At 36.7% G+C, this 27,038-nt stretch overlaps 1 protein-coding gene across 12 annotated transcripts in view; it reads left to right on the top strand.

Annotated features, from left to right (window-relative positions):
- Positions 1-27,038, top strand: part of DENND1B (DENN domain containing 1B) — a 306,443-nt gene that overhangs the window by 188,276 nt on the left and 91,129 nt on the right. For all 12 annotated transcript variants that reach the window (XM_049857696.1, XM_049857693.1, XM_049857703.1 and 9 more), the window contains 2 exons: positions 1,448-1,549; positions 25,391-25,516. In XM_049857696.1, coding sequence (XP_049713653.1) covers positions 1,448-1,549; positions 25,391-25,516 — 228 coding nt within the window. The remainder of the gene's footprint in view (positions 1-1,447; positions 1,550-25,390; positions 25,517-27,038) is intronic.

Below are 27,038 nucleotides of genomic sequence, written 5' to 3'. Positions count from 1 at the left end.
TTATATATTTAAGCTTTTTTACGTGTGTGTATCACATGCATACACATGAAAAGAGAAGGAAATGAGTGTATTTATATTTTTGTAATAGCATCGCTATTAAAAGTGATTCTCTGCTAATATCTTAGGAATGGAGCATCTTTTAAGTCTTACTTTAGAATAATTGTAATGTCTTTTACAAGATAGAATCATGTGTTTAGAATCATGTGTTCCCCTGAGGATCCACACTGCACCTAGGCTGGGTGGCTTCCGTACCACATAGAAATTCCCTACACTAGACTACCATTTCCCTAACAAATGTTAACATTCTATCTAATATGCCATTTCCCTAACAAATGTTAACATTCTATCTAATACGCAGAGGTTTGAAATTCTAAACAGATCAGAGAAATTTCAGTTTTGAAGTAATTGATTGGGCCAATTAAAAAATGTAATGTATTTAACAAATTATTTTTAAAAAGTGTCTATTATTTGAGAATGTCACTTAAAAAAATGCAACACTGAAATTAATTAATTGACATATTGCCAGTTGACCTATACAATGTGGAATTCTGAATTGCTGGGTATATTTCATTAATGAGCATGTTACTTATTTGTGCTAAGGAATAATACTATTTGCTGTCATTTAAATAAGACTACTAGAATTTTATATCCATAAAATTTAAGTTCACATACTGATTTAAATAGGAAAAATGAATATAAAATATTTCCTTTATTTAAGGATATGAAAATGAGGAAATTCAAATTTGATTTCATTTATCTACATACTCAACTAATTTGACCATTTTGACCAAACTGTCAAACAGGTCAAAATAATTAATCGGATAGGCTGTAAATTTGATCCTTTATATTGAAATTCATTGAGACTTTTTACTAGCAGTAAATTCTGTATTACTCCTCTCTATCATTTTTCGTTTTTCAACTTTTATTCTTCATCATCAGCTTATACATATTGGTATGGAATATATAGAAAAAGTATTAGTTGAAAACATAGCAGTTTAATACTGTAGTCATAGAGTTATTGGTTTATGTTAGACTTGCAATATGATTTATGCTAAAAATACAGAGCTGGATACAAATTCTCATATCTTGGGATTGAAATTCAGTTTGATAAATTTTAAAGAATAGAAGTTTTTGCAATTTAGTTTAGGTATACCTATCTTATTGGTCATTATATTTTCTTGATTAAATATGTTCATCTATCTTCAAACTAAATATGTTTAAATGAGCAAACATTCTATTTTAAACATCTTTTTCCAAATCATCTTTTTGAACTGGTTGTAGTTGCAGAGAAGGTAAAGTTGTTTATGTTTATTTTATGATGCAGGATTTTCCTGTTTTCTTTTGCTGTGACTAATGCATTAAGATAATTTTCTCTGTTTCCAACTTATTATAGTTTTATTAAGAAAATATACTAAGATGCTCATTCACCATTGTGTTTTTTAAACAGAGAGTGAAAAATAAATCATTGGAAGATGTGGTTATGTTAAATGTTGACACAAACACTTTAGAATCACCATTTAATGACTTGAGCAACCTACCAAGTGATGTGGTAAGTCTGAAGGATATTTTCCAGTGAGCAATACCTATGTTTTCTGCCTGACCCTTGAATTACTAGGAGTTATTTTTTCCACTTTTTCTGTCTAAAATAAAAGGATTGGGTGTGTTCACGTGGTAAGCGGAATCAATGTGGATTCTATATTTAATATTTTTACCTTTTGGCAGTTGAGAAGATGTTGAATGGAACATCATATCCCTTATTGTAAAAGTAGGATCATAATTAAAAAGCTAGATGCATTCATTAGGCAGAGCTTCTTTAAACGGAAGTCTCTTCATCTCATCTTAATCATTATATTACAAAGTAGGCATTTCTGTCTGCCTAGTGGCATGTCTTGCAAAAGAATGAGAGAGTTTTTGAAGGCAAGAAGAAGAAGGGGGCCAATTATCGGCTTTTGCTTCCCTGCCACCTGCCAGTGCTTTTCCTTTTAATTAATGATCTGATGGCAGTGGTCAATATAATAAGAAATGCTTGTACAGTTGGGGTCAGAAAATTCTGGCTTTGATCCCCCCCCCAACTTTCTGAAACATTTATTTGTTTTCTCTAAATTATTTCAGTTTTATTTTAATCTTTTCTATCCTGCTGAGGGCCGCAAGAATGAAAACCTACACTGTTTGTCATTTGCTTTGGCAGAGCAAACACTGCTTACTTAGAATTCTATTTGTAAATTAAACTGCAAACCCAGTTTGTCATAAAAGACATCTGATCCTTTTGAATTGACGAAAACTGTCTTTTGTCTGTAAAGGCTGATAAATTGAGTGCCAGTTCTCTTCTGGTCTTTGATCTTGCAGGGTGTGTGTGTGTGTGTATGTCTGCAGCTTATAATGGGACATATTCTGCATTTCATGTTAAATAGTCTTCAAAAGTGTTTTTTTTTTTTTTTTTGGCCTTGGTATTCCTTAGTACAGGGCAGAAATGCAAACTAGTACTGTTCCTATATATGTTCCAATGGCTATTTAAAAATATCTTTATAATATAGTTCTAGGTTAAAATAACCCTCTTTAAAAATCCCCATTCTTTTCAAGGATTTTAAAATTTGGGAATAAAAAACCCCACTGAATATATTCTTTTGTAATATTGCAAGTATTTTGAAATCCGTTATTAAGGAGTTTGAATAAGTGAATTTAAACATCTCAAACTAAAAAAATGCTGCAAACCTTTTATTGTTCTTATAGGCTAGTCCTAGGAAAAATAGTTTTAAAGTTGAAATCAGACTATTTATGTCCATCAATAGCCTAAAATATTTGCTGACCTTACAGAAAATTAAAATTGAAGTACTCTTTTTTGCTCTGGTAAAATTTTACTATGTACGAACAAATCCAAACTCAAGCCAGTGAACAATTACATTATCTTTTTAGCTCATTATAAGTAGATTGCCTCATTATAAAAATTTTGCAGAAGCCGCTAGAAATCATTAGAGTTATTCATTTAGAAGTCCATCAAAGTGTTCTTCACTGGATATAGAAATAATTAGTGAAAATACAGTTCCAACTTTTAAGAATGCATTCCATATATGCATGTATTTTCTACTGTTAATGCCCTAAGGAGGAAAGCTCGTTTATTTAAAAAAAAAAAAAAAAGAGAGAGAGAGAAAGAAAAAAAAGAGAGACAGAAGTTCAGTTCTTAGGCTTATGATATTAAAATTTTTATAATCAACTTAATGATAGATGATTCTTTGAGAAAAGCAATCTTTTAAATTTTAATGTTTGGATCAGTGACTTTTAAATTGAGAAGTGCCACTTTCCCAGTAGAATTAGTTTGATAATTAAAACATTTATTTAGCTATCTGGAAAAGGAAACAGTACTAAAAAATATATTAAAGTCTAGGTATATAAAATGACGGAGGGAAGCAGCCTTTGGTTTACTTATAAGAAACAGGATAATTAAACATTATTAAATACTAAAAAGTATAGATTGAAAGAATATTGCAAAGTGGTGTATATATAATGGTATATATGCTTGAAATTAAGGGCCACAAAGTTATTGACAAATCTGAAGGATGAACAAATCGAGATAGCTCTGAAGTGAAGTGAGCACCATTTACTGAAAATATGAGATGCTTTAAAGTTATAGTCATTTTCTAAAAATACTCTAGGTGATTGTGTAAGACATTCCAAAAGCTAGCTCATAAAAAAAAAAAAAAAAAAAAAAGCTCATAGTTCTGGAGAAAAGATGATAAAGCATCATGTTATGTTTTATGCAACTGTAAATGTTTTAAATGAGACATGTTAAAGTCACAAATGCTCTTAATAAAATTTTTTTTGTGCAGTTTGAATTAATAAAGTATAATTGAAGCCTGAAAATAACTACTGTTCATATTGTCTGATTGTTTAATAGATTAACTGAGATTTAAATAGCGGCCTTTTAAAATCATTCACCAAGGCATTTAAATTATAATTACAGGCTAGATGACTTTCTATGCATGTGCACTCTATTATTGTGTCAGATTGACCAGTGGTCTTGGCTGTTCAAAGGTCAGTGGTCACAGTTGTCCTGAATTACTAGTTCTTTTTTCCTGTGGACCCTCTGCTGTGTTGCATGCTGTAATCTTCTTAATGGCTTCATTCCAATATTCACACATAATATTTTAGATTTATTGACTGTTAGAAATACTACCATGCCAGTAGCAGTTCCGCTACTCTTAAGGTATTTAAAATTGGAAAAATAAATCAGGGAAAAGCTTTCAGGAATCCTTTGTTTTTCTTAAGGGAGGGGAAAAAAAGTCTTTTCCTGTCTTCTGACAAGAACACTGTTTTTCGATTTCATCATTTCACTATAGATTTGTATTATTAAAAGAAAAAAAATATTTTATTGGGCGTGAATTTAACAATATTGATTATTACATGGAATAACTTTTAAAGGCAATAGATGCATTAAAATATACTTTTGTAATTTTTGTCTATGAATATATTGTGGTTTTATTTTTTTCAAGGCTATGTCAAATGAGTACCTTCAAATGTACGTAGTTCAAGTGTGTTGAATTAAAGTAAATTTTAGGGCTATACGTAACAAGATCAATTGAAGTTATTGTGATGTGTTTTTAAGTGTGGGGGAAAAATTAGTTGAACTAAGCATTTGAAATGTCAGATGAGTTCATTTTAATTTAAGAAAACTCACTTTTGAGACTTCATATTCTGAATATACATGCAAATTTAGTTTCAATAACAATTTAAGATGTATTTCTGAGGTAGGTCGCTACGAGTCGGAATCAACTCGATGGCAGTGGGTTTGGTTTGGGTTATTACATATTTCAAAAATAATAAACAGGACAACACACTTATTGGAAAATTAAACTAATAATTAGAATTTAATAAGATTTAGGAAATTTGTCCTCCAATGAATGTTAAAACAATTATAAACTAACTCTTATAGACAAACTGCAGTTAGAATTGAGATTTGAAAAAGTTACATGCATGAGAATATTCATTACAATAAGAAAGTGAATTTTGGTATATATTGCTTAACTGTTCTTAAATAATTTTAACTCATTAGGTGGTAAAAAATAACACTCTTAAGACAGGTCAATATTCATATTCTTGTTTTAGATAAGAAAATGAAGCTACAGAATGTACACCATTAATGGTGTATCTGAGGCTTTAGTTCTTCAGACAGATTGATTCTCAGGCCTGTGCCCTGAACACTGGACCATGATTCCTCTTATATAAAGATGATACACAGTGGAATGAATAACGCTTTTAAAATTTTACTGTAGTAGCTTAGTCTCCATTCTGGTCTTATTAAAGAAATAGCAGTATGACCAATTTGATTTAAATTAGGATTTTCAGTGCCATTTTTAAACTAATTTTCACCTAGTATAAACACTATTGGAAAATGATTTTCCATTTCCCACTGCGAGTTTGTATCGAAAATATAGTGCACTTTTTTTTTTTTAAGAGCTATTATACAGTTCACTGTAGATCACAGTATGTTATAGAATGAAGCATATTTAATCACTGAAGCATCGAAAAGACTCATTACAAAATGATCTCACATAAAATACCATTCATGTTATGGTGAAGCTTTCAAGCGTCTCAGCAAGGAATAGGTTAATGGTTTTATTATGATATGAAAAGAAAACACACACACTGCTCTGAATCACCAACAATCATTAAAAGCCTAAAAAGCTAGAGAACACCCCAGAGCTCTCACTGAGAATTTTGGACATGTACCTTCAAGTGAGTTAGTTTATTTGGGAATAAGTTTGGAAAAGCGTAGGCTTTTTCAGAGAATTTTTATATCAGTTTTAAAAATAAAAAAGTGTATCAACAAAAAATAACCATGCAAATAATCAACATGTATGCTTCATTATTGAATTTTTTTCTAATTTAACATGAAGGTTTAACATGTTCAATTGTCATAATATATGTTATAAAGAAAAAAAAAAGGCCCCAGAGGATAGTATGTTAGTTCCAGGTTTGCCACAGCTCTGCTGTAATCCTTATCGTGTAAGTGAACTCCTCAACAAATTTTGAGAGTCGCTAGGTTAGAACGATAACACAATTTTATTTATCTTCTAAAGTAATTTAGAGAACATTTTATTTAGCTCATAGGGCGGACTTCAGGAGACAAACGATATTGCTTTCAGTGTGCCTGTGCAGAAGTGGAGTCATGTATTCTCTCTCTCTCCAAGCTGCTAGGATGCAGGCACCTAGTGGTTGAGCGTTGCCCCTGCCCTGGTGCAGTGCTTCGTAAATAGTAGGCATTCAATAAATGATTGTTGAAAAGAAATATAATTGCATTTCTTTTATCTTTCGTAAGAGAATTTGTTTTTAAAGTCCTTGTTTACTGTTACCTCCTAGAACATTTTATAAGGACGTTTTCACCTGACTTTCATAATAATGAAAGGAAGAAACCTGGAAACATTTTTAAAATAAACTCTTTTGGCTATGAGTGCAACCTTTTATTTCCTGGCTCTGGCAAAGGAGAGCATGTTGTGATGGCAATCATCGTGCTCCTGCACAGTCGCCTGGGTGTCTGTGGAAACTCACCATTCTTTTAAATAGTTATTTTCAGAGTTGTGATTATTCAAAAAGTATTTTTGTTTGTTTGTTTGTAAGCGAACCGTTAAGAGATTTGCTGTTTTCTTGGTGTGTTTTTACATAAACCTTAAATGCAAAACAAAACAGACCAATCAAAACAAAAACAAAAAATAAAACCCAAATCTTAATTAACTGTGCTTCCAAACGTTTACAAAATTGTGTTATTTTCTCTCAGCTGAATGAGAGAGTCTCTCCCGCGAGTGCAATGACCCAGGCTTTAGCGATTCCCCTTTTATGCCTCTGTACTTTTGCTATTCTAAGGTTGATTTATGGTTTGTTACTCGCGGTGATTTTAAGCGCTCACGAAGCTCCTTGGCCTTCTTTTGGCTTTTCATTCCCAACTAAATTACATGGCCCCTCTCCTGATGTCTTTTGATTTTGTAGCATCTTAACAGCGTGCTTCTCACTCTTTTTACTGCTAGTATTAAAAAAACCCAAAAGATAAAAGACCTTGATGTCGCCTTTTCAAATTATTTCTATTCCTTTAAGTTCTTGGCTTTTCTATATTCATGAAACTTTATTTTTTTGCATGTGATGTTGTGAGCAGTGTCTACAATACTAAATGAAAACCCACTACCGCTGAGCCAGTTCCGACTCATACCAACCCTGTAGGATGGAGCAGAACTGCCACATAGGAAATCCAAGGCTGTAAATCTTTACAGAAGCAGACTACCACATCCTTCTCCCACAGAGCATCTAGTGGGTTCAGACTGCTGACCTTTTGGTTAGCAGCCAAGCATTTTAACCACTGCGTCATCAGGGTTCCTCTGCACCATGGGGGCACCTCCTGCCACCAGGGCTCCAATAACCAAAAAACCAAACCCACTGCCATCAAGTCAATTACGACTCATAGTGACCTGCTAGGACAGAGTAGCACTGTCCCATAGGGTTTCCAGGGAGCAGCTGATGGATTTGAACTGCTGACCTTTTGGTTAGCAACCAAAGGCTTAACCACAGCACCACCAGGGCTCTGCAGGGCTCCAATAGTGGTTCCTAAATCTGACTCATATCGTAATGCCTGGTGAATGTGGAAAGGCGTTGTCTCCCTGGGTCCCAACACACAGTTTCTGATTCCATAAACTACAGGAATAAATGTGGAAGTGTGCCCGGGACAGGTTGCTAATTTCTTCATTCATTCATGCACTCACTCATCAACAGATATTTATTGAGCACCTGCTATATGCTTGTACATGTTAGGTGCTGAGTATAGAATGGTGAAGAAGAACTCGTAAATCCTGTTCTCACGGAGCTTACGTTGTGTGAACAAACACTTATCCAGTATTACAGATAGAGACAAGTGCTATAAAGAGAAGGAACGGGGTGTAAAGAGAGAATAACAGGAGGTCCTAATTTAGAGTAAGGGCGATACAGTAACTGTGGGCCTGTTCTAGGCACAATGATGCAGGAAAACAAAAACTATGTGCCTCTTTGCCTGTGTGGTGCAGCAAGGAATTGTCTCATGCAGCAGTGCATGGACTCTAGAGGGCTCAAGTGAGCCCCTCGCTAGCGTAATAGTAAAGGCAGAAAACCTGAGATTCATTTTTTCCTGTGGCCTCGCAGGAATCTGACACTGAGTCAGTTGTTTTGAGGACTGAATTTCAGGTGCACCAACATGAGAAACTGTGGAAGTAGTGTGGAGCTTGGTTTGCTTTACCATATTTTTATGCAGATAACGTGTGAGTTCTACTTTTTTTTGCCAACCTAGCCTTCCCTTTACCCCCATCCACAAGGTATTTTCATAAGTGCTCTATGCTAATTTTTTACGTTATTTGTGTAAAATATGGTATATTCAAATTCCATATATCTTATATACCCTTTGTACTATTTGTTTCCCCTTTAGGTGCTGTATTAATTAGGGTACAGACTAAGGTGCTGTAACAGAAAAATCCAGTTTTAGAGGAAAATAGAAATATATTTCTCTCCTGTATAACAGTTAAGATGTAAATGGTTCAGAGCTGTTGGGACAACACTGCCATCCTCAGTACATATCCAGGTTTGAGATAGCTGCACTAGTACTGTTTGTCTACCTTACCCCGGAAGAAAAATAGAAAACCAGAAAAGGGCACCCATATCTTTTAGGGGCATGGCCTGAAAATGCCACATATTGCATCAACTCATATTCTGTTTGCCTGAACTCAGCCACATGGCCACACCAAGGGAAAAAGAGTTCCCAACTGTGTTAACCATGCCCCAGTTACCAAAGTAGGGGAGAGTGGATGTGGTAGACTGATGGCTGCCATGAGTAAGCTAAAGTGAAAATAATTTTAGCCAAGCTGAGATGCCACTCTTACCAGTCTACAAACCCAGACCAGCCTTCGTGGTTGGGCCTAGCTCAACGCATCAGGAACATTCTCTCTGCAGAAGTAGTCTAAATGATGAGTATGAGTTTGCCAGATGAAATAGGAGGAAGAGGAGGAGGAGGAGGAATAGTGTGGACAAAGACTCTCCTGTTCAGAAGAGGCTAGTGAATTCAAGAAATGGAAAGAAGGCCTGTATGGATGTACTGAGATAAACAAGAGTGGGTTAGGGGTGAGATCATGTATAACCTGTAGGTTGTGTTAAGGACTTTTGGGTTTCATTGGAAATTCATTGTGATTCTATTTGAATTCTAAATTCTGGGTTCTGAGTCCTGAAGATTACTGGGTGTAGAAAATGAAGGAAGAAGATCAATTATGAGGCTGTTTGAAATGGTTGAGAGATGATAGTTGCTTGAACCCGAGTAGTAGCATGGATTTTGAGAACAGTGGACAGATTTGAAGTCTATATTAGTATTAGAAATGACAAGATTTTGTGATGTACAGTTGTCCTTTGGTGTCTGCAGGGGATTAGTTCCAAGAATCCCACAGATAGCAAAATCCGTAGACACTCAAGTACCTTATGTAAAATGGTGAAGTGTTTGCATATAACCTATGCACGTTCTCCAGCGTACTTTAAATCGTCTCTAGATTACTTATAATTACATAATAATATAATATAAATGCTATGTAAATATAAATGCTGTGTAAATAGTTATTATACAGTAGTGTATTGTTTAGGGAATAATGACATGAAGTGAACAATGCTCAAATAAGGAGTGCTGGAGAGAGACTGAATCCATTGCCATCTAGTTGATTCGGACTCATAGCGACCCAGTAGGACAGAGTAGAACTGGCCCATGGAATTTCCAAGGAGCAGCTGGTGGATCCGAACTGCCGACTTTTGGGTTAGCAGCCTGAGCTCTTAACCACTGCGCTATGAGAGCTCCTGAAAGAGACTAAGGATGTGTGAAATGGTTGGAGGCTACAGCAGGGAATGCCTACACATCATTTCATTAATGTCAATTCAGCGTAGTGCTCACACGTGGCAAATTCAAGTTTTGTTTTTGGGAAATTTTTTTACCAAATATTTTTGATCCGCGGTAGATTGAATCTGCCGACGCAGAACACACAGATACAAAGGGCCGACTGAGTTGCATATGGAGTATGAGAAAGGGTGAAGTGTCAAGGAGGACCTCTGGGTTCCTTTGTGAGAAATTTGATGAATGGAAATAATATTGATGTTATAGAGACACTGGCATGACCTCGGGCTTGAGATGGGGTAAGAGCAATTTTGGTTGTCTTTAAGGTGCGTCTGAAAGGAATTTAGTTGTAGATATTGTCATATTAGTTAGGTTTTTTTTTTTCCTTAATATTTTTTATTGTGCTTTAAGTGAAAGTTTACAAATCAAGTCAGTCTCTCACACAAAAACCCATATACACCTTGCTACACACTCCCAATTACTCTCCCCCTAATGAGACAGCCTGCTCTCTCCCCCCAGTCTCTCCTTTCGTGTCCTTTTTGCCAGCTTCCAACCCCCTCCACCCTCTCATCTCCCCTCCAAGCAGGAGTTGCCAACATAGTCTCAAGTGTCCACCTGATCCAAGAAGCTCACTCCTCACCAGCATCCCTCTCCAACCCATTGTCCAGTCCAATCCCTGTCTGAAGAGTTGGCTTCGGGAATGGTTCCAGTCCTGGGCCAACAGAAGGTCTGGGGGCCGTGACCCCCCGGGGTCCTTCCAGTCTCAGTCAGACCATTAAGTCTGGTCTTATGAGAAATTGGGGTCTGCATCCCACTACTCTCCTGCTCCCTCAGGGGTTCTCTGTTGTGTTCCCTGTCAGGGTAGTCATCAGTTGTAGCCGGGCACCATCTAGTTCTTCTGGTCTCAGGATGATGTAGTCTCTGGTTCATGTGGCCCTTTCTGTCTCTTGGACTCGTAATCACTTATGTCCTTGGTGTTCTTCATTCTCCTTTGATCCAGGTGAGTTGAGACCAATTGATGCATCTTAGATGGCTGCTTGCTAGCACTTAAGACCCCAGACGCCACTCTTCAAAGTCGGATGCAGAATGTTTTCTTAATAGATTTTATTATGCCAGTTGACTTAGATGTCCCCTGAAACCATAGTCCCCAGACCCCTGACCCTGCTATGCTGGCCTTCGAAGCATTCGGTTTATTCAGAAAACTTCTTTGTTTTTGGTTTAGTCCTGTTGTGCTGACCTCCCCTGTATTGTGTGCTGTCTTTCCCTTCACTAAAGTAGTTCTTATCTACTATCTAATTAGTGACCCCTCTCCCACCCTTTCTTCCACCCCCCCTCTCGTAACCACAAAAGAATGTTTTCTTCTCAGTTTACACTATTTCTCAAGTTCTTATAATAGTGGTCTTATACAATATTTGTCCTTTTGCAACTGACTAATTTCACTCAGCATAATGCCTTCCAGGTTCCTCCATGTTATGAAATGTTTCACAGATTCCTCACTGTTCTTTATCAATGCATAGTATTCCATTGTGTGAATATACCATAATTTATTTATCCATTCATCCCTTGGTTGCTTCCATGTTTTTGCTATTGTAAACAGAGCTGCAATAAACATGGGTGTGCATATATTGGTTCGTGTAAAGGCTCTTTTTTCTCTAGGATATATTCCAAGGAGTGGGATTGCTGGATCGTATGGTAGTTCCATTTGTAACTTTTTAAGGAAGCGCCAAATCGATTTCCAAAGTGGTTGTACCATTTGACATTCCTACCAGCAGTGTAGAAGTGTTCTAATCTCTCCACAGCCTCTCCAACATTTATTATTTTGTGTTTTTTGGATTAATACCAGCCTTGTTGGAGTGAGATGAAATCTCATTGTAGCTTTGATCTGCATTTCTCTAATGGCTAGTGATCGTAAACATTTCCTCATCTCTCTGTTAGCTACCCGAATGTCTCCTTTAGTGAAGTATCTATTCATATCTTTTGTCCATTTTTTAATTGGGTTATTTGTCTTTTTGCAGTTGAGTTTTTGCAGTATCATGTAGATTTTAGAGATCGGGCGCTGATCATAAATGTCATAGCTAAAAACTTTTTCCCAGTCTGTAGGTAGTCTTTTTACACTTTTGGTGAAGTCTTTGGATGAGCGTAAGTGTTTGATTTTTAGGAGCTCCCAGTTATCTAGTTTTTCTTCTATGTTCTTTATAATGTTTTCTATACGGTTTATGCCATGCATTAGGGCTCCTAACGTTGTCCCTAGTTTTTCTTCCATGATCTTTATTGTTTTAGATTTTATATTTAGGTCTTTGATCCATTTTGAGTTAGTTTTTGTGCACAGGGTGAGGTATGGGTTTTGTTTCATTTTTTTTCAGATGGATATCCAGGTATGCCAGTACCATTTTTTAAAAAGACTATCTTTTCGCCATTTAACTGTTTTGGGGCCTTTGTCAAATATCAGCTGCTCATGTCTGGATGGATTTATGTCTGGATTCTCAGTTCTGTTCCATAGGTCCATGTATCTATTGTTGTACCAGTACAGACTATCTGGACTACTGTGGTGCTATAACAGGTTCTAAATCAGGTAAAGTAAGGCCTCCCACTTTGTTCTTCTTTTTCACTAATGCCTTATTTATCTGGGGCCTTTTTCCCTTCCATATGAAGTTGGTAATTGTTTCTCTATCTCATTAAAGAATGTCCTTGAGATTTGGATCAGAATTGTATTAAATATATAGATGACTTTTTGGTAGAATAGACATTTTTATAATGTTAATTCTTCCTATCCGCGAGCAAGGTATGTTCTTCCACTTATGTAAGTGTCTTTTGGCTTCTTGCAGAAGTGTACTGTAGTTTTCTTTGTATAAGTCTTTTACATCTCTGGTAAGATTTATTCCTAAGTATTTTATCTTCTTGGGAGCTACTGTAAATGGCATTGATTTGGTGATTTCCTCTTCGACGTTCTTTTTGTTGGTGTAGAGGAATCCAACTGATTTTTTGTATGTTTATCTTGTATCCCGATACTCTGCTGAACTCTTCTCTTAGTTTCAGTAGTTTTCTGGAGGATTCCTTAGGGTTTTCTGTGTATAAGATCATGTCATCTGCAAATAGATATACTTTGACTTCTTCCTTGCCAATCTGGATGCCCTTTATTTCTTTATCTAGCCTAACTGCTCTGGCTAGGACTTCCAGCACAAAGTTGGATAAGAGCGGTGATAAAGGGCATCCTTGTCTGGTTCCCGATCTCAGTGGGAATGTTTTCAGGCTCTCTCCATTTCAGGTGATGTTGGCTGTTGACTTTGTATAAATGCCCTTTATTATGTTGAGAAATTTTCCTTCTATTCCTATTCGGTTGAGAGTTTTTATCATGAATGAGTGTTGAGCTTTGTCAAAAGCCTTTTCTGCATCAGTTGATAAAATCATGTGATTCTTGTCTTTTGTTTTATTTATGTGGTGGATTACATTAATCATTTTTCTAATGTTGAACCATCCCTGCATACCTGGTATGAATCCCACTTGGTCATGGTGAATTATTTTTTTGATATGTTGTTGAATTCTGTTGGCTAGAATTTTGTTGAGGATTTTTGCGTCTACATTCATGAGGGATATAGGTCTATAATTTTCCTTTCTTGTGGTGTCTTTACCTAGTTCTGGTATCAGGGATATGGTGGCTTCATAGAATGAGTTTGGTAGTATTCCGTCCTTTTCTATGCTCTGAAATACCTTTAGTAGTAGTGATGTTAACTCTTCTCTGAAGGTATGGTAGAACTCTGCAGTGAAGCCGTCCGGACCAGGGCTTTTTTTTGTTGGGAGTTTTTTGATTACCTTTTCAATCTCTTCTTTTGTTATGGGTCTATTTAGTTGTTCTACCTCTGTTTGTGTTAGTTTAGGTAGGTGGTGTGTTTCTATGAATTCATCCATTTCTTCTAGGTTTTCAAATTTGTTTGAGTGTAGTTTTTCATAGTAATCTGATATGATTCTTTTAATTTAAGTTGGGTCTGTTGTAATGTCGCCCATCTCATTTCTTCGGGTTATTTGCTTCCTCTTCTGTTTTTCTTTTGTCAGTTTGGCCAATGGTTTATCAGTTTTGTTGAGTTTTTCAGAAAACCAGCTTTTGGTCTTGTTAATTTTTTCAATTGTTGTTGTGTTTTCAGTTTCATTTAGTTCAGCTCTAATTTTTATTATTTGTTTTCTTCTGTTGCCTGTGGGTTTCTTTTGTTGCTCTCTTTCTATTTGTTCAGGGTGTAGGGATAATTCTTTGATTTCGGCCCTTTCTCCTTTTTGGATGTGTGCATTTATTGATATAAATTGGCCTCTGAGTACCTCTTTTGCTGTGTCCCAAAGATTCTGATAGGAAGTGTTTTCATTCTCATTGGATTCTATGAATTTCTTTATTCCATCCTTAATGTCATCCATAATCCAGTCTTTTTTCGGGAGGGTATTGTTCAGTTTCCAAGTGTTTGATTTCTTTTCCCTGCTTTGCCTGTTACTGATTTCCACTTTTATGGCCTTATGGTCAGAGAAGATGCATTGTAATATTTCATTGTTTTGGATTCTGCTCAGGCTTGCTTTATGACCTAATATGTGGTCTATTCTAGAGAATGTTCCATGTGCTCTAGAAAAGAAAGTATACCTGGTTATTGTTGGATCGAGTGTTCTATATATGCCTACGAGGTCAAGGTGGTTGATTGTGGCATTTAGATCTTCCGTGTCTTTATTGAGCTTCTTTCTGGATGTCCTGTCCTTCACTGAAAGTGCTGTGTTGACGTCTCCTACAATTATTGTGGAGCTGTCTATCTCATTTTCAATGCTGATAGAGTTTGTTTTATGTATCTTGCAGCCCTGTCATTGGGTGCATAAATATTTAATATGGTTATCTCTTCTTGGTGTATTGTCCCTTTAATCATTCTGTAGTGTCCTTCCTTATCCTTTCTGATGGATTTAACTTTAAAGTCTATTTTTTCAGAAATTTAGAAAATTAGAAATTTAGGAAACCCTAGTGGTGTAGTGGTTAAGTGCTACAGCTGCTAACCAAGATGTCGGCAATTCAAATCCGCCAGGCACTGCTTGGAAACTCTATGGGGCAGTTCTCCTCTGCCCTATGGGGTCGGTATGAGTCGGAATCGATTTGACAGCAGTGGGTTTTTTTTTTTACTCCTGCTCTTTTTTGATTGTTGTTTGCTTGATATGTTTTTTTTCCCTATCCTTTGAGTTTTTGTTTGTTTGTGTCTCTAATTCTGAGGTGTGTCTCTTGTAGGCAATGTATAGACGGATCTTGTTTTTTAATCCATTCTGCCACTCTCTGTCTGTTTATTGGTGCATTTAGTCCATTTACATTTAGAGTAATTATGGATAGGTATGAATTTAGTGGTATCATTTTGAGGTCTTTTTTTGTGTGTTGACAGTTTCTTTTTCCCATTTGATTTTATGTGCTGAGTAGATTTTCTTTATATATTGTCCTTTCCTCATATTTGTTGTTGTTGATTTTGTTTCTGCTGAGTCTGTATTTTATTTTGATGAGTAGGGTAGTTTGTCTCCTTTGCGGTTAACTTATTATTTATCCCTGTTTTTCTAAATGTATAACTAACGTGTATTGCCGTATCTTCCTCTCCATACAGAAGGTGTATGATTACATTTCTTAGTCCCTGTTTATTATTTTAATATTGTCTTCTTTTATATAATAATGTCATCGTTACCCTGTGTTGGGCTTTTTTTTTTTTTTCATTTTGTTTTTTTTTTTTGGATTTCCCTGTTTGGGCTGACTTCTGGTTGCTCTGCCCAGTGTTCTAGCCTTGTTTCAATACCTGATATTATTGATTTTCTAACCAAAGAACTCCCTTTAGTATTTCTTGTAGTTTTGGTTTGGTTTTTACGAATTCCCTCAACTTGTGTTTATCTGGAAAAGTCTTGACTTCACCTTCATATTTAAGAGACGGTTTTGATGGATATATGATTCTTGGCTGGCAATTTTTTAAATATGTCGTCCCATTGCCTTCTTGCCTGCATGGTTTCTGCTGAGTAGTCCGAGCTTATTCTTATTGGCTCTCCCTTGTAGGTGACTTTTCTTTTATCCCTTGCTGCTGTTATAATTGTCTCTTTATGTTTGGTCTTGGGAAGCTTGATTATAATATGTCTTGGTGACTTTCTTTTAAGATCTACCTTGTGTGGAGTTCGATGAGCATCTTGGATAGATATCGTCTCATCTTTCACAGTATCAGGGAAGTTTTCTGCCAACAAATCCTCAACAATTTTCTCTGTATTTTCTATTATCCCTCCCTGTTCTGGTACTCCAGTCACTCGTAGGTTATTTCTCTTGATAGAGTCCCACAGGATTCTTAAGGTTTCTTCGTTTTTTAAAAATTCTTTTATCTGATTTTTCTTCAAATGTATTAGTGCCAAGTGATTTATCTTCAAGTTCAGAAATTCTAGCTTCTCCTTGCTCAATTCTGCCTCTCTGACTTTCTATTGAGTTATCTAATTCTGTAATTGTTAATCTTCTGAATTTCTGATTGCTGTCTGTCTATGGATTTTTCCAGCTTATTAAACTTTTCATTATGTTCCTGAATAATCTTTCTGATTTCTTCAGTTGTTTTATCTGTGTGTTCCTTGGCTCGTTCTGCGTATTGCCTCGTTTCCTTCCTGATGTCTTGAAGGGTTCTGTATATTAAACTTTTGTATTCTGCATCTGGTAATTCCAGGAATGCACTTCCATCTAGAAGATCCCTGGATTCTTTGTTTTGAGAGCCTGTTGAGGTGATCATGGTCTGTTTCTTTATGTGACTTGATATTGACTGTTGTCTCCGAGCCGTCTATAAGTTATTGTATTAGTTTATGCTTGCTTACTGTGTTGTAGCTGCTTACTTTGTTTTATTCTGGTATACCCCTATGGGTTGCTTGAGTGAGCTAGCTTGGTTATTTTCACCTTTGGAGCTCTGGTGTCCCGTCCCCAGCTGGCTAGAGCTGTTACCAGGTATATCAGTCTAGGAGTCCATTCAGTTTTCTTGTATGAATTCAGCTCAGGTGTCCAGGTAGCTCATATCAAGTGTGTGGTACAGGCTCTGTCCTACAGTCTTAGAGGGGCAGGGGTGATTGGCGTGTATTCCAGTATCTGATTGCAGCAGGGGCTCACGCTCTGAACAAGGCAGGGGGCTGAGAACCGACCCCCAAGTGTCTCTGAGGAAAACGCATCTCTGTTCCCTAGAGCATGCTTGTGGGTGGGTTCTGCAGAGGGACCATGGGCACCCAACGTTTTTGTTGTAAGGACTGGGATGTATCAGTTATCTTTGGACCCCTGTTGTGCATGGCTGGGTGACCTGAGTGGAGCTACCAGTCCTTAGGTCCCTGTTGTGGGTAGATGAGGACCTTGTTTAATAGGCAAAGCTATGTCAAACATCAAATACCCACGTCTCCACCGCACAGCTGAAATGAGTGGAGCTTGCCAACAAGTGCCTATTCTCCTGAAATAGGCCCACACAGGTCCATGCAGAAGGGATAGGTGCGCAAGGTCCATGGACGGTTTATGCCTGGACAGTAGCCGCTTCTGTCCTGAGCACCCCCAGTTAATGGAGCCAGCAAATTATCTTTTCCCCCCAGTTGCATATTTTTTCCTTCCCCAAGGCCTGGAGGACGGCTCTAGGTGCTCAGCAGGGTGTATCTCAGTCCTAGGGATTCAGCAGCTGAAGCCGGCTTGGGGCTGAGGTGGGGGTGCAGTAAAATATACGCAAGTACTTAGCTTTTGCCGAGAGCACCTTTCTCCTCAGGTTCCAGAGGTGTGAGTGGGCCCTGTGGCTGGCTGTTTCTCCCTGAGTAAACTGCGGCTGAAGGCTAGTACCAGCCTACTGCCACCGCTGCCACTGCTCTGGGAATGGTACCTAAGGGCTCCCTGCGATTCAGGTCTGATAACTGCTCTCCGCTTCTGAACGGCCTCTTCCTCCCCCTGCCCCTTAGTTCGTTGTCCAAGCTTGCCTTTGATGCTCAGGGCTCCCAGCTTGTCACAAATATACTCGTTTTACTTGTTTTTTCCAGGCTTTGTTGTAAAGAGAGCTCGCCAGAAGCATCTGTCTATTCCGCCATCTTGGCTCCGACTCTTAGTTAGGTTTTGATGAATAATTTAAGCATACAAAGAAACAATGTAATGATACCCTAAGTAGGTGATTGTATTTTATGCTTGTCATTTGATAAATTTTAGACGATGTTGTTTGGATCCTCAAATTGTGAATCGTTAGGAAATTATTATATTAGGAGGGAAGGGTTAATTTTGTTTCTTAGAAAGCTAAACATTAGCAGGATTAAGGACATGTATGGTTTTAATACCTATTCATATGATATTCATAACTTTTTTATGGGAGAATAAAAGGCTTCAACTTTATAACTTTGCACGACTCAAAATGAGAAGAAACAGCTGCAAACGTCTATTAATAATCGGAACGTGGAATGTACGAAGTATGAATCTAGGAAAATTGGAAATCGTCAGAAATGAAGTGGAATGCGTAAATATCGATATCCTAGGCATTAGTGAGGAAACCCTGGTGGTGTAGTGGCTAAGTGCTACATCTGGGAACCAAAAGGCTGGCAGTTCAAATCCACCAGGTGCTCCTTGGAAACTCTGTGGGGCATTTCTACTCCGTTGTGTCGGGTTGCTGTGAGTCTGAATCGACTCAACGGCGATGGGTTTGGTTTTTTTTTTTTAGGTATTAGTGAGCTGAAATAGACTGGTATTGACCATTTTAAATCAGACAGTTGTATGGTCTATGTTGGGAATGACAGCTTGAAGAGGAATAGCATTGCATTCATCATCAAAAAGAACATTTCATGATCCTGAAGTACAATGCTGTCAGTGATAGCATAATATCCATACGCCTACAAGGAAGAGCAATTAATATTATTACTCAAATTTACACACCAACCTCTAAGGCCAAATATGAAGAAATTGAAGATTTTTACCAGCTTCTACAGTCTGAAATTGATTGAACACGCATTGATAATTACTGGTGATTGAAATGTGGAAGTTGGAAACAAAGAAGAAGGCTCGGTAGTTGGAAAATATGGGCTTGGTGATAGAAATGATGCCAGAGAATGCATGATAGAATTTTGGAAGACCAATGATGTCTCCATTGCAAATACCTTTTTTCACCGACATAAACGGCCAGTATACACATGGACCTCACTAGACAGAATACACAAGAATCAAATAGACTACATCTGTGGAAAGAGAAGATGGAAAAACTCAGTATCATCAGTCAGAACAAGACCAGGGCTGACTGTGGAACAGAGCGTCAGTTGCTCATATGTAAGTTCAGGTTGAAACTGTTCAAGTAGAACAAGTCCACAATAGTCTAAGTACAACCTTGAATATATCCGACCTGAATGTAGAGACCATCTCAAGAATAGATTTGATGTGTTGAGCACTAATGACCAAAGGCCAGAGCAGTTGTGGAATGACATCAAGGACATCGTACATGAAGACAGCAAGAGGTCATTAAAAATACAGGAAAGAAAGAAAAGACCAAAATGGATGTCAGAAAAGACTCTGAAACTTGCTCTTGAACGTTGAGTAGTTAAAGTAAAAGTAAGAAATGATGAAGTAAAAGAACTGAACAGAAGATTTCAAAGGGCAGCTCAAGAAGACAAAGTAAAGCATTACAATGACATCTGCAAAGATTTGGAGATAGAAAACTGAAAGGGAAGAACAATCTTGGCATTTCTCAACCTGAAAGAACTGAAGAAAAAAATGAACCCTCTAGTTACAGTAGTGAAGGAAATACGGGAAAAATATTAAATGACGCAGGAAGCATCAAAAGAAGATGGAAGGAATACACTGAGTCATTATACAAAAAGGAATTGGTTGACGTCCAACCATTTCAAGAGGTAGCATATGATCAGGAAATGACGGTACTGGAGGAAGAAGTCCAAGCTGCACTGAAGGCATTGGCAAAAAACAAGGCTCCAGGAATTGACGGAATATCAATTGAGATGTTTCAACAAATGGATGCTGGAAGTGCTCACCTATTCCCAAGAAAGGTAATCCAACCAAATACAGAAATTATCAGACAGTATTTTTTTTTTTTTTTTATCATTAATATCACACGAAAGTAAAATTTTGCTGAAGGTCATTCAAAAGTGGCTGTAGCAGTATATTGACAGGGAACTGCCAGAAATTCAGGCCAGATTTAGAAGAGGATGTGGAATCAGGGATATCACTGCTGATGTCTGATGGATCTTGGCTGAAAGCAGAGAATACCAGAAAGATGTTTCATTGACTATGCAAAGATATTCGACTGTGTGGATCATAACAAATTGTGAATGATATTACAAAGAATGAGAATTCCAGAACACTTAATTGTGCTCATGAGGAATGTGTACATAGATCAAGAGGCAGTTGTTCAGACAGAACAAGGAGATGCTGCATGGTTTAAAGTCAAGAAAGATGTGTGTCAGGGTTGTGTTCTCTCACCAAACCTATTCAATCTCTATGCTGAGCAAATAATCCGAGAAGCTGGACTATATGAAGGACGGGGCGTCAGGATTGGAGGAAGACTCATTAATAACCTGCATTACTGAGATTATACAGCCTTGCTTGCTGAAAGTGGAGAGAACTTGAAGCACTTACTGATGAAGATCAAAGACCGTAACCTTCAGGATGGATTGCACCTCAACATAAAGAAAAATCCTCACAACTGGACCAATAAGCAACATCATGATAAATGGGGAGAAGATTGAATTTGTCAAGGATTTCATTTTACTTGGATCCACAATCAACACCCATGGAATCAGCAGTCAGGAAATCAAAAGATGCATTGTGTTGGGCAGATCTGCTGTAAGAGATCTCTTTAAAGTATTGAAAAGCAAAGATGTCAATCTTGGAGACTAAGGTGTTCCTGATCCAAACCATGGTATTTTTAGTCACATCATATGCATGCAAAGCTGGACGATGAGTAAGGAAGACCAAAGAAGAATTGACACCTTTGAATTGTGGTGTTGGTAAAGCATATTGAATATACCATGGACTGCCAAAAGGACAAAGAAATCTGTCTTGGAAGAAGTACAACCAGAATGCTTCTTAGAAGCAAGGATGGTGAGACTGAGTCGTACATACTTCGGACATGTCGGGAAGGATCAGCCCCTGGAGAAGGACATCATGATTGGTAAAGTAGAGGGTCAGCAAAAAAGAGGAAGACCCTCAATGAGATGGATTGACACGGTGGCTGCAACAATGGGCTCAAGCATAACAACGACCGTGAGCATGGTACAGGACTGGGCAGTGTTTCGTTCTGTGGTTGGCACCTAACATGAAGAAAAACAATTTTTATCTTCTGTTCTTTATCCTGATGTTTCTCTTTGTTATCCTAGAAAAGTAAAATTAAAATTTGTGACATAGCAGTTCATTTATTTTTCTTTCGAAGACTCATCTAAAAGTCAAGTAAGAAAAAATCTGTTACTTCTTTGCAAAACTCACTTTCCTTATATGCTCGCTCTTCCTGACTAACTCTGAGTTGGGATAATTATTTCATTCCTCAGACTACATGCACGTGACTTATACCCTTTTAATTTATACCTGTTTGCTGTGTTTACTTGTGTAATTCCCTCTTTTTATTCATAGTCATTTTAGTGCTAAGAGAGTAGAAGTGGAGACTTGGTGGTGGTATTATTCATGTTGCGGTGAACTCTCACTGTGCTAAAACCCCAGGTCATAATTCCTCCCCTGGATGGCTGCTTAGAGGCGTTGCATTCTCATTGTGTGAAAGGCATCTAAACATTTGATAAGCAAAGTGAAACGATGTTTATTTCTGAAGTTCCTTTTCACTGTTTAACTTTTGTTTCTTTTTTTTTTTTTTGGAAGTAGTGCTGTACCTAACTAGACAAAAAAAAAAAAATTATTTGTAGACTGAAAACTATCTAAAAACAACAAATAAAATGTCAGTTCTGAAGTAAACTTTAGCCATTAGAGGATATTGAGGCTAGCAGACTTGAAGAAAAGGAGAGAACAGTTGATACTTTTTTCAGTCTCAGTAAGATTTTGCAGTAATAGCCATGTGACAAGGTTCCAAGTGGTTTCTGAATTCAGAGTTATAAGTGAGAATAATCTTTAGGGTTTCTTGGGAAGATGTCCATTTATTTATAACTAAAGTTAGAAGTTTGAATATTAAAGCAGAAAATGCTATTTCCCAGAATGAGTATTGAAAAAGTACAGAAGAGACAGTACCATTTTTATAGATAAAAACTGCTAAAAGCTAATTAGCAGTGCAAAGGGCAGTGGCAACTGGTGGTAATTTACTCCAGTGATCGAAAGGCCAGGAAAACAGCAAGGTTGACACGGTCATTTTATAGTAGATTAATATCATTTTATCTGAATCTGATTTTTAAAAAAAGCTATTTTATTTCTACAGGCTATTTTTTGAGCATTCATTTCAACATACATAAATACTCAACTAAGTTGCCTATCTGGTCTCTGAAAAACAGAAGCGATCTCAGATCTACTGACAGTCGAAGCCCACTAGAGTACATGAAGGAAAAACTTGTTTTATGTAGTTTAGGAAATTGAAATAATGTAGAAATAGGCACATGAAAAATACAACCATATTTCTTCCTAAGCAACTTTTTAATCTTACATTTCTATATGAAATAAGATAGTATGCTCATTTATAATACCACTGACCGATAAAATATAATGTGTGCCACAAATATGTTTTAAAATTTTCTAGTAGTTGTGTTAAAAACGTAAGAAATAGGTGAGATTGTTTTTTAGTAATATACTTTATTTAAACTGATACATTAAAAATATTCAACATGTAATCAATATAAAAATTATTGAAAAAAGATGTACATAACAAAAAATTATTGATATTTATATGTATATTTACATAAATATATATATATTTTAGCTGTCTTTAAAATGCAGTGTATGTTTTACACGTACAGCAAATCTGAGTTTGGGCTAGTCACATTGCAAGTGCGCGTGTGGCTAGTGGCTACCATATTGTACGGTGCGGTTTGAGAACAAGTCTTATCTTTTTCCTACACATCCAAATGGAGCTCAGGCACTGTCACTGACTGACTAGTTTTAGAAATGAAGGCCACACATTTCTGATTTGTTTAGGAAGGGCTTGTGCATAACTCAAGCAGCAATTAAGTAGTCAAGGTCTTGGGTAAAAAAGGCTAAGGAACGTTTTGACTTGCCTCCATTTCTGTGCCCATACCAAAAACCAAACCCACTACCGTCGAGTCAATTCTGACTCATAGCGACCCTATAAGACAGAGTAGAACTGCCGCATAGAGTTTCCAAGGAGTGCCTGGCAGATTTGAACTGCTGACCTTTTGGTTAGCAGCCATAGCACTTAACCACTATACTACCAGGGTTTCCATCTGTGCCCATATGTGTTATGATTGTTTTAAGATTATTGTATTCTTGATTTGTGGAGAACTGGATTGTCAATTCCATGCTTTATGTAAAAATACATTTTGAGGAATTTTCTTTTACAAAAATATAAAGTGTGACTTTATTATTATTTTTTATTTTTTAAAGTAAAAATTTAAAAACACCCAACCCTTTACTTCTATAATACTTTGAAAGACTGGAATCATAGTCCTTTCATCATAAGCCTTTTCTGTTTGCAGCAATTTGCAATAAATACACGTACTTATATTCATTTCCACTGGTTTTTCCTTAAAGGCATATCAAACCATTTAAAAAAAATAGCATTATTACAAACTTCAGAATAAATGACGTTAAGTCAGAAGATTTATTTTTTGCATCCTTCAACTGTATTTACTGTTCTGAGTCTTGGGTTTCCTAAAAATGTGCATTTATTGAGGTTAGATTTTAATTTAAAAAACTCCCTCTTAAATGAATCCTGGTTTATGCACTTTGTGGACTAAATGAATTAGGCTCTGAACTTTTATCTGAATCTATAGAGCTTGCATATAAACTGAAAAGATCACTGCTATGGGGAGAAGACCTATACTGCAAAGGCCTATCTGCATAGATTATTAACATCATAACTCAATAATTTTTTCAAAACTATGGTTATAATTCTGACTCATCTCATCTAATTGGACCCAATGGGGGCCTCTTTCTTTGAACAGATCACCGTAACTGTGACTTTACACTGAAAAATGTCACTACTGTGAAGGTTTATCACCTGTAGAGCTGGTCTTTCCTCTGATGCTGTGTTCATTTCTCATTAGCATTATTCAAAGTTTAGTTGTTCATTAGGTTGACACTTCAGTTACAATCATCATCTACAAGAGAAGTCAGGACTACTTGCATAAAGAAATAAAAATATTCCTTCTTGCATATATACGTAAAGGAGAAACGACATTATTCTGTTATATGGTAGTTTCATAAGGATATGAACATGCTGTTGAAGAAGCTATCCAACCAGAATTGGTTCCATCAGCATTTTTTTTTTTCCCTTAAGAAAACAATTTTTACACGACTTCACATTTCCATGTTGAGCATTGATGGAGTGTATATGAGGATCAGTATTTTTAAGTTAATTGGTCGAGTGAGTTGTATGTGTAGGAACATGTCACATCTCCTCTGCTTTAAAAAAATAAGAGTATGATCATCATCAGGAGTGTGATCTCACAAATACTCCTCTAAGTAGGAGCTGTGGGTAAATTATACGCATCCTGTAAAATATGCAAAACATGACACTAAGCTATGGAAAAAGTATGAAAAATTATAACAAATTAAAATGCCTCTTTAATTTTGTAAATTTATAGATAAGTTTTTCCTAGGTTTCAAAATATGAATATTTTAGCATGATTACTGGTTCATAAGGCAATGACATTGAACTTAGACCTAGCAAGTGGTAGTGGGAAAAACTGGACAGAGCTGGGTTTAAATCATAGCTCTACCACTTACTAACGAAATTGTGAAGGCAAATTAATTCACATCCTTGAGCCTCTTTTTCTTCATAAATTGGAATGCGAATGCCTGTTTTAGAAGACTGTTATGAAGGTTAAGTAAGACAGTGTATAAAATTTGCATAACATATCCATGATGCATCTTAGGTTTTCCATAACTTTTAGCTTTTTTTAATCTCACATAATGGAAATTGTTCAACAGATGACTGGAAAATTATATATGCAAATTAGGCTTCCCAAAATAAAATTAAATGGTAAGTGATCCTGGAAGACCTGTAACAAATAACCTTACATAGCAGAAATGAAAGATATCCAACCGGTTTCATCTCAAAACAAGTAGACACATGTTGTAATTGCTAAAAATCTGCAGAAAAGTGGCTCACAAGCAGTTTACTGTAAAATAATTAAAGCTTATTTATGTCAAGAGGCCTCGGGAAAAAAAAGAGAGCATAAACCAATTTGCATTAGCACGTTGCTATCATCTCCTGCTTTCGTTTCAATTACCAGACCAGCAGGTGCTCTCTGCAGTTAACAAAGATAAGCTATCGGGAGGAGGATGAGGTTTTGGCTGACCTGCAGACGCTGTGGTTTGCCTGCTGATTGGGTTCGTACCTCGCTGTACCAATTTCTGAGGTGTTAATTTAACTGTTCCTCTCTGTCATGCAGGTCTCGGCCTTGAAAAATAAACTGAAGAAGCAGTCTACAGCTACGGGTGATGGAGTAGCTAGGGCCTTTCTTAGGGCACAGGCTGCTTTGTTTGGATCTTACAGAGATGCACTGAGATACAAACCTGTAAGCATTTTATTTCATCACTATTTTAATTTTGCTTTTTACGGTTCTTTGAAATAAGGCAGAAAAAGGAAACATTTTAATATCACACCTTAAAAGAATACCATGAAGGTCTTTTAAAATCCAAAATAATATGCTTTAAAAAGTTGTTCCATCTCCAATATTTCTTGACTTTCTGCTTTTAGTTCTTCTAGTAACCTTTAGTTAATATTTCCGGCACTTTTGCATTTCTCCTTATTCATTGTTCTAAAATAGAATACCTATCCTTAACTGATTAATAAATTGTGCTAATGTATTTTAAAGTATTTACCCAACTCTGAGATCATTAAGAAATAAACTAGACAATTAGACTTATTATTAATGACAATCTAGTTTCGAAATGAGGAGTACAAAATGAAAGTTTAAAAAATTAGAATGAAAATTTTGCAGTATTTGGAAATTTGTTGTCTTCCTAATTCATAACACTTGTCAAAAGTGGGTTATCTATTTAGCTTATTATAGTGCATTTTGCCATTTCTTTTTTAATACCCCCGAAATGATTATTATGCAGAATTGTAGCCATGTTTCATACTATTCTTCCATGACCAGATGAATAAGTTATAATCAGTAAAAACATTAGTAATAAGTAATAAGGAGATCTGCTATCAAATAGGAGTTCCACCATTATTAAGCTGTGTAACCATGGCCCATTTTCTTAGCTTATCTAGACTTTGGTTGTCTTATCTATAGAATGAGATTTCTTATACCTTCCCCTTCTACCTTACAGGGTTGGTGTATAAACCGTATAGTTAACTGTGGAGCACTGAACAAATGTGAAATGGAGTATATCCTTTCTAAATTGGCTTCTGAATTAGTGGTTTCCTTCCAGTGCCTCTGAGGGATTTTAGAGCTATTGCACCAAACCAAAATGAGACCCCTTGCCATCCAGTGAATTCTGACTTACAGTTAACCAATAGGACAGACTAGAACTGCCCTATAGGGTTTCTAAGACTGTGATCTTGACAGAAGCAGACTGCCACATCTTCTTCCAGTGGAGCACTGGTGGGTTCCAACTCCTGACCTTTTGGATACCAGCCGAGTGCTTAAGCACTGTGCCACTAGGGCTCCTGAGCTATTGCAAGGAGTCCTTAAATCCATTGGGTAGATCAACTTCAGTCTCTATGTCTAGTGTATATGCTAATCTTTTGAAATATATGTATATTTTTAAAGATATATGGAACTCAGTGCTTTACGTAATGTGTATATTTCACATGGGATACCCAACCGACTGCCGTCGAGTCGATTCCGACTCATAGCGAGCCTATAGGACAGAGTAGAACTGCTCCATAGAGTTTCCAAGGAGCACCTGGCTGATTCGAACTGCCAGCCTCTTGGTAAACAGCCATAGCGCTTTACCACTAAGCCACCGGGGTTTCCTCACATGGGATAGTCTTCAAAAATTGTTGACAGTTATAAGGGTTTCATCTTTAAAAGACTGGAAACCAGTCATCCATAGTACAGTAGAACATATTCATATTCAAATTAT

Source organism: Elephas maximus, chromosome 18 (assembly GCF_024166365.1).
Source record: "Elephas maximus indicus isolate mEleMax1 chromosome 18, mEleMax1 primary haplotype, whole genome shotgun sequence".
In the NCBI taxonomy this organism is placed as follows: Eukaryota; Metazoa; Chordata; class Mammalia; order Proboscidea; family Elephantidae; genus Elephas; species Elephas maximus.
This window is presented reverse-complemented; position numbering and strand designations above follow the sequence as displayed.